General features: G+C 41.2%; 1 protein-coding gene across 7 annotated transcripts in view; it reads right to left on the bottom strand.

The window, feature by feature from the left end:
* Positions 1–13,962, bottom strand: part of LOC137189031 (protein phosphatase 3 catalytic subunit alpha-like) — a 37,027-nt gene that overhangs the window by 3,760 nt on the left and 19,305 nt on the right. For 6 of the 7 annotated variants that reach the window (XM_067598660.1, XM_067598661.1, XM_067598664.1 and 3 more), the window contains 10 exons: positions 12,381–12,492; positions 9,530–9,675; positions 7,893–8,032; positions 6,494–6,571; positions 4,952–5,046; positions 4,429–4,554; positions 3,440–3,517; positions 3,214–3,298; positions 2,876–2,973; positions 1,806–1,853 (listed from right to left, as the gene is read on the bottom strand). In XM_067598660.1, the coding sequence (XP_067454761.1) occupies positions 1,806–1,853; positions 2,876–2,973; positions 3,214–3,298; positions 3,440–3,517; positions 4,429–4,554; positions 4,952–5,046; positions 6,494–6,571; positions 7,893–8,032; positions 9,530–9,675; positions 12,381–12,492 (1,006 nt within the window). The remainder of the gene's footprint in view (positions 1–1,805; positions 1,854–2,875; positions 2,974–3,213; positions 3,299–3,439; positions 3,518–4,428; positions 4,555–4,951; positions 5,047–6,493; positions 6,572–7,892; positions 8,033–9,529; positions 9,676–12,380; positions 12,493–13,962) is intronic. The other variant, XM_067598662.1, reaches the window with a different exon arrangement.

The following is a 13,962-nucleotide window of genomic DNA, read 5'->3' as shown; positions in this document are numbered from 1 at the left end:
TTGGATTAAATAAACAACATACAAAATGTACAACTATTCCATTTAACAGAGAGCAAAAACAAAAAAGATGTTACTGGTTACATTATAGGAAATCCAGCATTTTTGGAGCCTGAAACTAAAACTCCAAACTAGGAAACAAAAATCATGATGTCTCGGCTTCTACTGCTTCAACTTTGACCATTCTTTCTTTTTCTTTTTTTTTTTTTTAAATCTGTCTTTTTTGAGTTTCCCAGGTTTACTGAAGTGGAGTAATGAATTTCTGTGTCATGTGTCAGGGGACAATTAGAGCCATCACATCTGATGGTGTTTGTTATCAAAACTAATTTCACTAAAACAAACACCAATCCCACAACTTGAAGTTGTGAGATCAGCTGAATTGCACTCTCTGTGTCAACAGATGCTCCTGTGCTGTTCAGGAGGTCTGTCTGGACAGATCAGCGCCACTTTTGAACAACGGCTACTGTCACGTTACCTTTGCGTGCATGCAGCTACTCACAAGTACAATATGCCACTGTGTTACACAGCTTACACCCAGCTAACAAGTCAAATTACATAACAGAAAAAAAAAACACACGAGAGATGTCCATAATTTATTTGCTTAAACAAATTATGGACTCTAGTTCAGGTAAGCTATAGACAATAATACACAGAAGACTACAGTTAAGTAAAGCGTGGCGTAATCTATAAGCCTGCACAAAATACAGTATACTAAACACAAATACCATGAGCACAATCTGTTCAGAAGCACAGCAAGAACCTGGCAGACCCGTCCCGGCTTCTTTCAGCCGTTCAGTTTAAATTTTTTTGGGCGGCTGAAACCTCTTTCCATGAAATGTGCATGAAATGTGCACACATGCCAAATTGATCTTCTTTTTCCTTACACTGAAGTTCTTCACCATGAGAACCCATATCTGTGGTGAAATATTTTACACTCAAGGTTAACTTACTTAGCTTTCCACAGACTTCAACCACATCCTACTGTCTTCTCCAGCAAATGGAACTTACTCAGCTGTCGTCACATGACCAAGTACAGTACAAAGAGACCTAGATCGCATAACCTGTTATCATGTGACTGAAGCTCTGTGCTTAGGTCATGTGACCATTTGTGGGCGAAGACCATGGGATATGATCAAAAGGTCAGTGAAAAGCGAAATCTTGAGTTTAGAATATTCTACTGAACACAAAGTTTTTGGGGATTGGTTTGTAAAATAAATACAAATATATATTTCTGCTGTTCTGCCGTCGCTTGTAGAGAAACAGATTGATTGCATGTTCATCTTCTACAGAACTACAGCACCTACGGAATATAAAAAGAAAGACTAACACACTGCAGACGATACGAGGCCCGAGTGCCCCCGTCCCCCTTCACAACACCCACTCCCACCTACAGCCCCGCTCTTCTTGTGTGTGTATGTGTGTGTGTGTGCGTGTGTGAAAACACAGTGTGTGATGTGCAGTGTGTGTTACATCTGAATAAGATGCAAATAAATGTTTGTGTGTATGTGTTGGGAGAGAGGGTGTAGTTGTGTTTCCTGTTTCCCAAGAAAAGGAAAGAGAAGAGTGTGTCTATATTTGCATGTGAGTGTGTTTTAATGTGGCGGCTTCAGCGTGCAGCGGTTTTAGGCTTTGTGGTGAGCACTGATGCGGTTAGAAGAGCTCAGTGCATCGTGGGTAAAAAAAAAATCTATGACCTTATGAGCATGGGTGGCTGAGAGCGCAGCCATGCTACACACACACACACCACACACACACACACACACACACACGCACACGCACACGCACAGTGAAATGAGTGGGGGTTTTACCTTCAGCATCCTTAACTGTCTCGATGGCTTCTATGGCCTCAATGGTAGCTGAAGGATGGTCAAACATAAAAGAAGAAGAGAAAGAGAGGAGGACAGGAAGAGAGAGGAGATGACAGAGTCCGAGAGAGGAGATGAAGTACAAAGAAAGAAAGAGGAGAAGAAGAAAGGAGTGAAGGCTGAAACATGCTTCTGTGCAGATATGTGTCTTTGGTTAAGAACGCAAAGATGGGGATTATGGGTAACCATTGCTCGCGGAGGCTTGTCGAGGAGTTGATGTACACACAGTCATCAAAATCTCAGTTATGTGTTGCACTTATATGTAAGTATTTAAAAAATACTGGTTGGTTGAGAGGAAAAGGTTATCAAGTCCAGCAACCAGCAAGTTGAATCTAATCACAAAATCACGCAGATGGAAATTGTAGCAGATCGATGTGCGGCTTGCAGTGAGGTGACCTCTCTTCAGATCATTGTAAGACCTACTCTACACGTTCTGGTTTGGTAAATGCAACACTTCTTCTACTGCAAAACACCGATACGAAGGGCTACACAAGACACCTCCAGATTTGTAAACTCAAAAGCATGTTTCAGGCTTAATTCATGTGAAGCCCTCAGAGCAGCACTGAGGCCATCGCAGGTTAGAGGGCACCTGGTGTTAGCAGTAGCTGGTGTTAGCTCTCTCGCTCCCTCTCGCTCTCTCTCTCTCACACACACACACACACACACTCTGTGGCTGTCCTTCTCTGTTGCAGTCTGTCTGGAGGTGTCTCTTTATGCTGCTACTCCTTACTTTCTGTCTCTTTCTGTCTTTCTCTCTCTCTCACACATACTCATACACAGACACACAACCAGCAGGCTGTTAGTATCCTCAGCGCCGGTGAGGTGAGGTGGAGAGAGTGAGTTAGGCAGAAGGGATGAGAGGAGATAAACAGCAGTTGAAGAGGAGAAGAGGAAAGAAGGCAGGAAGGAACCTGAGGGTGGTCTGCGTGTACTTGTGGGTGTTTTTCTATGTGTTTGTGTGTTCAGGGTTAAGTTTGAGAGTGTGTTTGTGTGTGGGCGAGTAAAACACTCACCGCTCTGCAGGGTCTGTTTGCCCCCAGACAGCACTCCGCTTGGCAGCATGCCTGTAGGGGTCAGTCCCTTCAGGGTCAACACGTTCTCACTCTCCTCCCTGAGAGACGGACAGACACAGTATACGTGTTTGTGACAGGTGTGTGTGTGTGGATAGAAAGAGAAAGCAGGTGATAAATAGAGAATTACAGAGAATTACACACTTCCCCACACTGTGCACCTGCAAACTCACAAAAACACCCTTGCTGGTTAAAACACTCGACTCAGAATGTGAGTTAAAGAAAGCAACAATCTGGTGACTGATGATGAACGTCTGTAGAATAATCAGAACTCGACCCACCGTAGAACCGAGAACATTTTGGCCATCTTCCCAATGGCTCGGATTTTGTTCTTGATCACCTCTTTCCTGGCTGCTGCTGCGCTGGCTGTGAGAGAGTCAAGTACAAACGATGCGATTTCTTGTAGTATCATCGTAAAATTCCTGAATATATTTCAGTTATTTATTTATTCACACTTGCGTGGGGTTGAATCACACCGCTTTAATGTCAGCGTTTAGTATTCCTTACCATCGAAGATCTCCTCGCCGTCGTTCATGAGTTCGTCGTCGGAGCAGATACTCAGGACATTGACCAGCATTTCAGTCACTGCAGGGCAAATAGAGACACAACCGTACTTAACCAGGGACGTAGCGAAGGACAAATCCGACTAAGCTCCGGCTACCCACCAGTCTCTAATCCTGTAAGTAAGGGTTGTCCACTTTTTTTAAGCTGATATAATAGCTGTATTCAGACAACGCGTTTTCAAAAGTGATATCAGAGCAATATTAAGTGTATGAAAGGGATCTAAAGGTGTTCAAGGTACATGACAGGATGAAGACAGAGTAGAAGGATCACACGCTATCAACTTCAATCTAACAAAAACCATTTGCACCTTTATCAGAAAAGTTCACTGCACAATACTTCTTCTGTTTTATGTTCATAGATGATCCAGAAGCTACAGTTCATACAAATGTATCACAAATATAACTTAGAGTGATATTACAAAGATGACTTATATTTTTGCGTCAGACTTCATTGTTTCAATTTATTGCACAAGAGTGAACTGAGCCAGGAAAGCTGCTATTTTATAGTGCTTTATGTGAGATTTATGCCTCCAAATGAAACTGTAAAGCAGCTTATCAAGAGTGAAGTTTATAGTTTTTTGCCTTTACTGCTTCAGGCTACACAAGTCTGACCAGAGTCAGTTTAAATCAAGCATGTTGCACAAAATCATGTCAGCCCCAAAAGCAGGATTTATCCTTCTTGAGGCCCTTTAAAACCTGGTGATCCGTCCGAGTTCGAGCCTGAAAGCCAACAAACCCCAAACAGCTCAGATTTAGATTCAGCGATTAAATCATTTAAACTGACCTGTAATAAACCAGCATTTCAGCTCAAGTCTAGGAGAGGATTCTCCAAAAACTCTATAATAGTATCGTATGTGTGAGACTCCAAGAAGAAGGATATGTGTGTGTGTGTGTGTGTATGTGTGTATGTGTATGTGTGTGTGTGTGAGATACCTTTTTCTCCCACGAAAGGCAGCGACCAGGTGAAGACGTCCATGAAGTTGGGCAGCCAGTAGGGATGAGGAGAACAGTTAAACTGACGGATGTTCATCACGTTGTTCTCATATTTCAGCACCGCCGCTGGACACACACACACACACACACATGTACATTAGTCTTTTAATTAGTATTCAGTTAGTTGGTGTTTTATTGTGTCAGCTGATATGACTTTTGTCAGACAGTATTCCCAATATGGTACATGATTACATTTTGTAAAACAAATCTGCAAAATAAGTTAATTTATTGGGGTCATACTGAGAAGAACATTATTTGGTTTGAAAGTATCTACTACCTACATTCAGTGTGTAGTTATTAATATATAACAAGTTCATCATCAGCTGTTTCACATGTTATGTAACGCTCAGTCTTGCATGAGGAATAACATACTGTTCAGTCTACAATAATTGCACAGGAGTGCTCATGCTTCACTATGTGTGTATAAATGATCTATGCCAGTGTGTGTGCATGTGTGTCAGACCTTTGTTATTGTAGACATCCAGGTAGTTTGGAGCAGAGAAGATGGTGATGAGGGAAGGGAAACCTGTAGTCTGACTCTTCCTGTACATACGGTACCTGAGGAAAGAGAGAGACAAACAAGCCGCCTACGTTACAACGACTCAAACAAAACACCACAATGTGGATGAAAACTGAGGATTTGCTTCAGAAGTCTTTAAATCAGAGAGGAACTGGCTGAAGGCGAGACAGCCACACGTTTAAAAACATATAGGGGGAACAGAATCCTTGGCGCGGCAGGGGAGATCAAGGTAAGGTAAAAGTACCATTGAGCAGGGTGCTGAAACTTCATAACATTTTGTTTTTAAGGCCCAGATCTAGAGACCTAGTCATAGTAAAAACAAGTGTGGGTGCAGTTTGTTTTATGTACACAAAGAGCTGAGATCAGGTATGCAAATGCATACAAGCAAGCACACACAATTCATTAGTGCCCACAAACAAAGCACAAAAGCAGCCTGTTCTAGCAGGGTCCCTAGAGGATTGCTAATTAAGACTCTAGTTTATTTATTATTAAAAGATAATCCAGGTGTCTAGCAGAATGTGTTGGCTGTTTTCTTATTACAGTGATTTTCATTTTGTCTTGTATTGCAGTATTATTGTCAGTGTTCAGTGCAGCTTCTCCCTGTGTGGCACAAACACATGCTAATACGTAATCAATAAGTACTTCATCATCAGCACATACTCTTTATTTTAGTCTTTGCCTGTTTGAAAACTTTGTCCATAGCTGACCACCGTACACTGTGTCTGACCATGAGCCAATCGAATCAAGGTTAACCAATGACTCGGTATCAAACAGGCTCCTGATTGGCTGCCTGCTACACACAGTCCACACTACAGTCTCTTAGATGGTTACATTTTCAAACAGGCAAAGACTAAAATAAAGAGTAACTGAACTTTATAATCAACTTTTATTGTAGGAAGTCACTTTGCTTGATTATCCTAATGTATAAAAGTGTAAAAACCATTTTAAACATCATCTATAGAATTACTTCTACTCACAGGTTTAAAGGCAGAACCTACTAAAATATAACTTCTTTTGACCAGGACAAGATTCATGGACCATTACCCAAACTGCCCAGCTGCATGACAGACAAAATGTTGCTAATGGGTTCACAAACAGCACAAACCAGAGCAGCACTGCCTGAAATGCTGCATTATATTTAGAGGATTTTCACAGATAACAGATGCCAGGAATGGATTTGTGGGTCAGAAAAGCCACTATTTTATTATAACCTTTCATCTTACTGCACTGTTCTCAAGAGATGAGTTAGTTACTGTTACTGCTGTTGGTGCTCCTCAGTCAGACAGTCTTTGATAACAAACTCTAACTATGCTAACTACAATGCTAATAATAATAATGATATTAGGGTAACAGAAGGAATAATGTGCCAATTCCCTGACAAAAGAATAATAACAGCGTGGCACATGAAATGTCAAGGAACAGTAAACCATTAAATTAAATGCTGAAAGAAGGACTGAGGCGTGCCAGTCAGTCAGTAAAGCTTACCCAGCATCCTGTGCTTCATGCGCTCTGATGATTGACAGCAGGTTGTTGGTCTGTAAAAACTCACACACTGCTGGGTAACTGGGAGCAAAGAGACAGAAAGAGAGAAGGAGTAACAACAAGTAAACGCATCCGAACTGGGACAATGGGAAAAAAAATATCCAAAAGATCCAGTAAAAACCGCTTCGCATAACAAACATGTCATGTTATTAAAGCAAGTACACCACAAAACAGATGGAAGTATTTAGAGTCTGCTAGTGGGAGATGAGTAGGCCTCTTGTTTTCTCATGTCATGTCTGACTGAGACCAGCAGGGGGCATCAGTGAGCTCAGGCAGACCTGAGCAGGGTTTAGGGCCGCCTCAGTGCTGTGGGGGCCAAGTGTACTCTGGTTGGTCGATTGATGCTGTGTCTGCTCAACAAGGAAAATCACTGTGTTCGACCACAGACAACATGTCACAACACCGACTTCTACAAATGTAGAGTACGAAGGCTCCGACGCCCCGTCTGTCTTTCAGCTTCCGCTCCTGTCTTTACATTCCTCCATTTTTATTTTTTTATTTCTATCTTTCATCTTCCATCCCCACCACCACCACCACCACTATCACCACAGCCACCCTCCTCCTATGTTGCTCTCCTTCTTTCTCTCACTGTATCTTAATATCACTCCATATCTGGCAGGAGTAGCCAGTCGTCATAGCAACAGAACCGTGCAGTCTCCCTGGGGATTGTGGGATATCGTTTCATGCTGAAACCTAACTGTGTGTATCTGTTTGTGAATGTGCTGTGGTTATGTGTTTGCTCTTATACTCAATGTGTGTGTGTGTGTGTGTGTGTGTGTGTAAACTGGCCAAGATTTTCAGTCTCTTGCACAAATCCCAGTGACTGTTATTGGATCTTGGATGTGGTGTAGCCATACAGGAGACATCTCTCTCTCTCTTCTCATCACCAGCATCCCAAACCAATAGCCTGAAGTCCACCTTAAACTTATTAGATTTATGATTTGTAGATGAAAGTCACAACTCGCTGCTGGCAGGCGATCACAAGGCGCCGAGATCATTCAAACATATCGAATAAGCCTAACACAAGGCACACAGGAACACATGCGAGGGTCAGTCTTATGTGTGGCTGCATCTGTCAGCTGTTAATTTAAGAAATATTGCTCCCAATGTGTATTTTTATACCAGAATATTGCATTCACTCTGGCTTGCTTGGATATCAGGTTAGTTCATATCTCTGAGCTTCATCAGCACAGGGATCTATTGCGTCAAGGCTACCAGACTATATTCACTCACACTGGAGTCCAAAATAAACTGTCAGGACTCTTATGCAATATTTCTTTATGTTGGTGTCAACGTGGACAATGTGAGGAGTAATTCTGTCACAGACTGTGCGGCCCTGTACCTGTAGAAATAGGAGCAGCCTCTGACTGTGTTATGGCCAAAGTACTCCTGGGTCTTCTCGTTGCCAAAGTCTTCCAGGGGGTCTGCCCACAACAGGTCGCACATGGGCCCAAACGCTGGGGGCTCCTTGAACCGGTCCAACTAGGACATACAACACACACACACACAGAAATACACAAAAATATAAACACAAATGCTCCATCACACACAGAAATAGACACAAAGAAACACAACATTTTAAAAAAGTGATGTAAACCACACACACACACACACACAAATGCACCAGTACCTATAGTATCAGAGGAGAAAGAAAAGCAAACACATAGTGTAAACACACACACACACACACACACACACACACACACAAACATACTGTCAGAGCATCTCCATGGCAACCCTAACCACATAGGAGGGAGAAGATGTCACACCAGCAGATTCACCATGGAAACACTGCCATTAGATGAGGAAGTGTGTGTTCTCATGTCTGTGTGTTCATGTGTGTGCCTTTGTATCCTGTATTACTGTGAACTCTATACATACAGCGTGTGAGCGGGTCTCATTCACTGGTATTTGTTTCTTATGAAACCTCTGAATATGCAACACATCGTATAAAAACTTACACTGAAAGTTGTTATCGACATAAGTTGCAACATGTTAGATCAATGTTATTTTTTGTAGCAAGCAGAAGTGTGATAATTTTATATTGTTGCTAATGTGTCTTCTTCCCTCCAGAAGCAGAGAGCAGTAACCACAGAAGCAGGGAAGTTTAGAAAAAAAAGGACAGGCCAGTTGCATAATAGTTAGAAAGGTTGTAATGCCTTCATTTAATGCCTTTATAGGGTTATTAATGTAAATACATAATACCCCCCAAAATACTGCGCTCTGCCTTTAGATTTTAGCATATGTGTTTAGCTTCAAACATTTTAACTGGTTTATTTAGGAAAACAAACTTTGATTATTTACAGTCCATAGTACATACGGATTAAATTAATTTACATTTAAAAGTAGCTTAAGCACACCATGTCAAATGATGAGCGATGGCACCTACTGAGATCTGCTAGGCTAGTTAGCATTAGCAGGTTTAGCTGTTTTCTCCATTGTGATAGAATTTAAATACTATCTCATTTCCACAGTCATGTGGACAAACAAACTGAATTACACGGGTGTCAGTTTTTTTATTCATTCACAACTAAGGAAAAATCAATAAATGACTGTAGTATTAGCTTTAGCTAAGACCAGCTAGCTTTGTATTAACACAGTTCTCTCTCTGTAGCAGAGTAAGTGTGACAGCAGTTTCTAGTTTACCGAGCCAAAGTGCAGTTACTACAGCCTGGGCAACCATACAAAGCCAGAATGCAGTAACTACACAGCCAGTACAGCTGCAGTTTGGCTTGGTCTTAAGTCAGCTTTGTTTTGTAGTTACTGTAAATTTAAAAAGCTGTTTTCTCTGAAATGATACATTTCTTTGACATAATATTTTGGTGAGATTTGGATAGTAAAACAGATGCTAAAAAGTAAGATTCTTGTCTTCATCAAATCTGACCAATAAGTAGTTATTGTGTTTTGCTTTCGTGGAGCAGAATTGTTCACTCTAAATTGTATGTGCGTGTGTGTGTGTGTGTGTGCCTCTTTTTATACCTTCTTGATGTCGTCCAGCGTGTGGATCTCTGGTGAAAGCCCCCCATGCACACACAAGAACTGCTGGTTCATCAGGGCTGCCAGGGGCAGGCAATCAAACGCCTCCATGCAGGAGTCGTACACCTGCTCTGAGTACTTGATCTTACCTGGAGGTGGTTAGAGGAGGGGGTGGGGATGGGGTAGGTATTTCAAGACTTAAGACAAAGTGCATTTTGACATGCTTTGAACTGCCATCATCCCTGCCAACATACAGTCAGTCCTTGTCACTGTCTCACACTGCACAAGGAGCGCAGAGAACAAACAAACATGGAGCTTTTACATGGACGGATCTGAAGAACCTCAGTCGTCTGAAGGCTTCAAACAGACTCGTACGGCTCCTCTGAAAACATAATTTAGTTCACTTGGATGTAAAAGCTTTAACATATAGGATTTTCACATTACACATTACTAATTTATGCAGCCATCTCTTCTCCAACAGTCCCATATGACCTGTGTCTCTGCTCTCAGATGATTTAAAAATGCCACTTCTCAGAAAAGAAATGTTCATTTGTGGAAAAATGCTCTATATTATAGTATATTATTAATGCAACAAAGACTGTAATTCTTTTTCTAGTGAACAAAATCTGACCCAAAGGTAAGCATGAAGCAGCGGAGAAACACTGTGAGGCAGATTTTTTGATGTATAAAAAACTCCTTTGATTTGGCAGCGATATCAATGAAGACATCCAACACGCAGCATCTTTAAAGTACATTTCACACATGGGCGTTACAATAAAATCTGACACAAAACAATATCACAGGATTAAAATAGCTGAAAGGAGATCGGAGGAGAGAGAGAGAGAGAGAGAGGGAGAGAGAGAGGAAGAAAAAGAGAGAAGGGTGGATTTTGGATGAGAGCGAGCAGGAGGGAGGAGAAAAAGGGAGAATGATAATTTCATAAAGAGAGAAGGAGAGAGATTGATAGAAGGAGACAGGAGAAGGCGGAGAGGTTAAGAGCGGTGAGAGAACGAGAGAGGAAGGAGAGGAGATGACGAGGGAGGAGAGAAGAGGGATGGGAAGGAGACGGGGGAGAGTTTGAGGACATGAGAACGACACGTACACAAATCAAAGCCAGTATTGCGGAGTACCAGTGTACAGTAGCAAGCATTTGTGTGTGTGTGTGTGTGTGTGTGTGTGAGTGTGAGTGTGAGACAGTGAGGAATGTGTTTGTCAACCTCTCCATCTGCCTTGTGTGGAGCAAGAGCTCATTATTGCTAGTCCACCAGTTGTCAACTCATTCCACACACACACTGACACGCTCAAACATTTATGAAGACAGTCATAGTACATGCACTTGCACACACTTGTGGTACACACACACATACACACTCGCACACACAGCAGATGGTAATTGAGGGCGACCACTATTCGCTACGAGCACCAGGGGAAATTAGCTTCATCGTCCCATGGCCAATCAGACACAGAGGAGTAAGTCCCTGAGCCAATCATTAAGGGCCAAATTAATTTGCTGCTAATCACCCACTCTCGGACAGAACGCCGAAACACACAGGGAGAGGAGAGAGTCAGAGAGGAAGAGAGGAGGAGAGATACTGGGGGAGGGAGGAAGAGGTGGATGAAAGCTGGAGGAGGAGAATAGACAGAGAGAGAGAAATAGGAAATGAGGAAGGAGAGAAGGAGTAGAGGAGGGATGGATTGGAGTGTGGGAAATGAGGGCGGGAAGAAACTGCCAGTAACAGAAAACGGAAGCGGAGGAAGGACGGATGGTGATGGAATTTGGGGGGATGGGAAGTGGTGTGTATGAGGCTGTAGTAAGAGCTATACTCCATACATAAAGGATTTGGAGAAAGGTGTCTTTTAGCCTTTCCAAAACCAAAAAATACAAAAAAGCAACAAAAGCGTGAGTAATGGAGTGTGTGATCAGCTCTAATGTAAGCTGCAAATGGCCAGCTAACTAGTTTGCTATATATTGGAGAAACTTAACTTACTATTACTTCCAAGACCAAAGAACAGTTCATTAGCTAACTACATTTTGTAGGACTAGAGGTTGTGTAATAAAAAAATATACTAACCAAACTAAAAGCGTTTGACAAAGTATGTGAGCTAAGAAGCCACACAGGGTGAAACAGTCGTATCTTACATTTTTCCTTATCATGTTTATAATACAAGGACAACACTGAAAACAAGACCAATGATGTTTCTTTCTTTCTATGTTTTCTACATGGATCATCAACCAACTCATCGAGCATAATGTTAACGTAATTGGCTCATTTCAGCTGGCGAAATTGATGGTCTCCGGCAAAAATGAGAAGCCTGCGTTTGTCTACTTCTGTCATATTGTCAATGACTCATTGTTTCAAAAAAATACTAGGAATTTCAATGGTATAGCTGCCACTATTACCCTCATTAACTGCATACATGCCATGTGAGAATGAAAAACTTGACAGGCACAGCAACAGTAACTGAGAGAGGAGAGGCTTAGCAAATGATCAATTCTGATAATCGATTTATTGTTTAAGTTAGTGTTTAAGCAAAAATTCTCTGTTCCAGCTTCCCCTATGTGAATATTTACTGGTTTTCTTAGTCTCCAAAGATAATAAAGTTGATATCTTTTGGTCTTGTACTATAAGATGGATGTTTTCACAATTTTCTGACATTTTGTAGACCTAAGGAATCATCAATTTATCAAGCGAATAACTGTACAATAACTTTAACAGAAAGAATATATAACACTCGAGGGAGTAAGATGGGATGAGGTTAAAGAGTGAAAAAGAAAACAACAGAAATGTAGGGGGGGATAGGTAGGTAGAAAGAGAGGAAGAGCATATAATAGTAAAAGAAAACAGCTACTCACATTCTTGTTTGAAGGTGAAATATTCTGTCAGATGTCTACATTCATGGTTTCCCCGTAGAAGAAAGAGCGTCTTTGGGTAGAGGATTTTCAGTGACCACAAGTACAACACACACTAAATGTTCACCAGGGAAGAGAATGCATAAAAAGTGATTAGAGATCAACAGCTTCACAACTTGTCAAAAAGGAGGTAACCTCAGAATGAATTTTGCATACATTTATAATGCATTATAAAAATCAGTGCTAGCATTGTATAAACAAATTAAGCTAATCACATATTTACTTATATTATACACTTCTATTAAGGAAATATATGCAATTATATTGCCTATCTTATAGGATTAGTTTGGCATTTGGGGAAGTAAGGTCCAGTCATACAAGCACAGTAGGCTTGCTAGGTGGATTTTTAAAAAAATTTTTTAGCTTTGGACAAAGCTAAGCTGGCTCTTTGCCCCTGCTTCTAGTCTTTATGCTAAGCTATGCTAACCATCTGCTGGCTCTAGCTTCTAATTTAATGGACAGATGTGAGAGTGATATCAATCTTCTTCTCAACTCCCTACAAGAAAGTGAATAGTATTTCCCAGAATGTTGAGCTGTTCCTTTAAACCACATACCACAGTGAAACCAGCGTTTGCTTTAGCACACCATTGCTTGTGAGTGGTTGTGTGAGGTTATTCCACTTTCAGTTCTCCTCATTAAACTCAAACTGGAAATTCAAAGCGTGACACGGAGAATCACGATGGAGCTGTTACTAGGAATTCCCTCTCTGAATGAACCATCCGCTGCCTAAATTAATTGAGCTGAAAGCGAATTGGTTCTTACCCCTGTCTAAAGATAGACGTAAACAGGATTTTGAAAATAATCATCCCAAATCAAACCATGCTGATTAACAGGAAAAAATGAATTGAAAACAGCAGTTGTTGTGTGTGAGATATAAAATCAGACAGCCTATTACTCAATATGTTTTCACTGTTATCACTTTGTTAACCCTACAACTGGATCAGAGGGTGTTCTCTCACCTTTACACAGTAGCATCCCTGCTCTACATTAAGTCCTCTGTCTATGTGCCCTTGAAGTGTGTTAGGAAGGTGGCCTAAATATTGCTCCCTCCCCTCCAAACTCACTCCATGTCAATGATGCAGTGGCTCAATAAACAAAGGCGTTCACCATATGCTTGTATAATTATGGATTCAAGTCACATCTGTGATGCATTTCTGACAGACAACCTAATCACAAGGCTACCTTATTGCACTCACGTAAAGAATCAAATGTCCAAATAGTCCTGTAGGTAAACACATGCCACTAAATCTGAACAGTGGGTGAAAGCTGATCTTAATAATGGTAAGTCCCTCTCAGTGAATTTGAAATTACATCACCTTGGTATGAACATTATCAGAAACACATTCTGGTGCGTCAGTGCTAATCTCAAGTACCTTTTGTACATTTATAATACATTAAATACTGCGCAGTGTTGTAACTATACACCTCAACAGTGAAATAAACCTTGCCCATGGAAAGTGTATAATAGACTTCTGGGCAATAATGGACATTGATTTAGTTATAAGCTTACTGTATACACAATAGA

The sequence above is a fragment of the Thunnus thynnus genome, chromosome 9, assembly GCF_963924715.1.
Source record: "Thunnus thynnus chromosome 9, fThuThy2.1, whole genome shotgun sequence".
In the NCBI taxonomy this organism is placed as follows: Eukaryota; Metazoa; Chordata; class Actinopteri; order Scombriformes; family Scombridae; genus Thunnus; species Thunnus thynnus.
The sequence above is the reverse complement of the archived record's forward strand: the minus strand, read 5'-3'. Positions and strand labels throughout refer to the sequence as shown.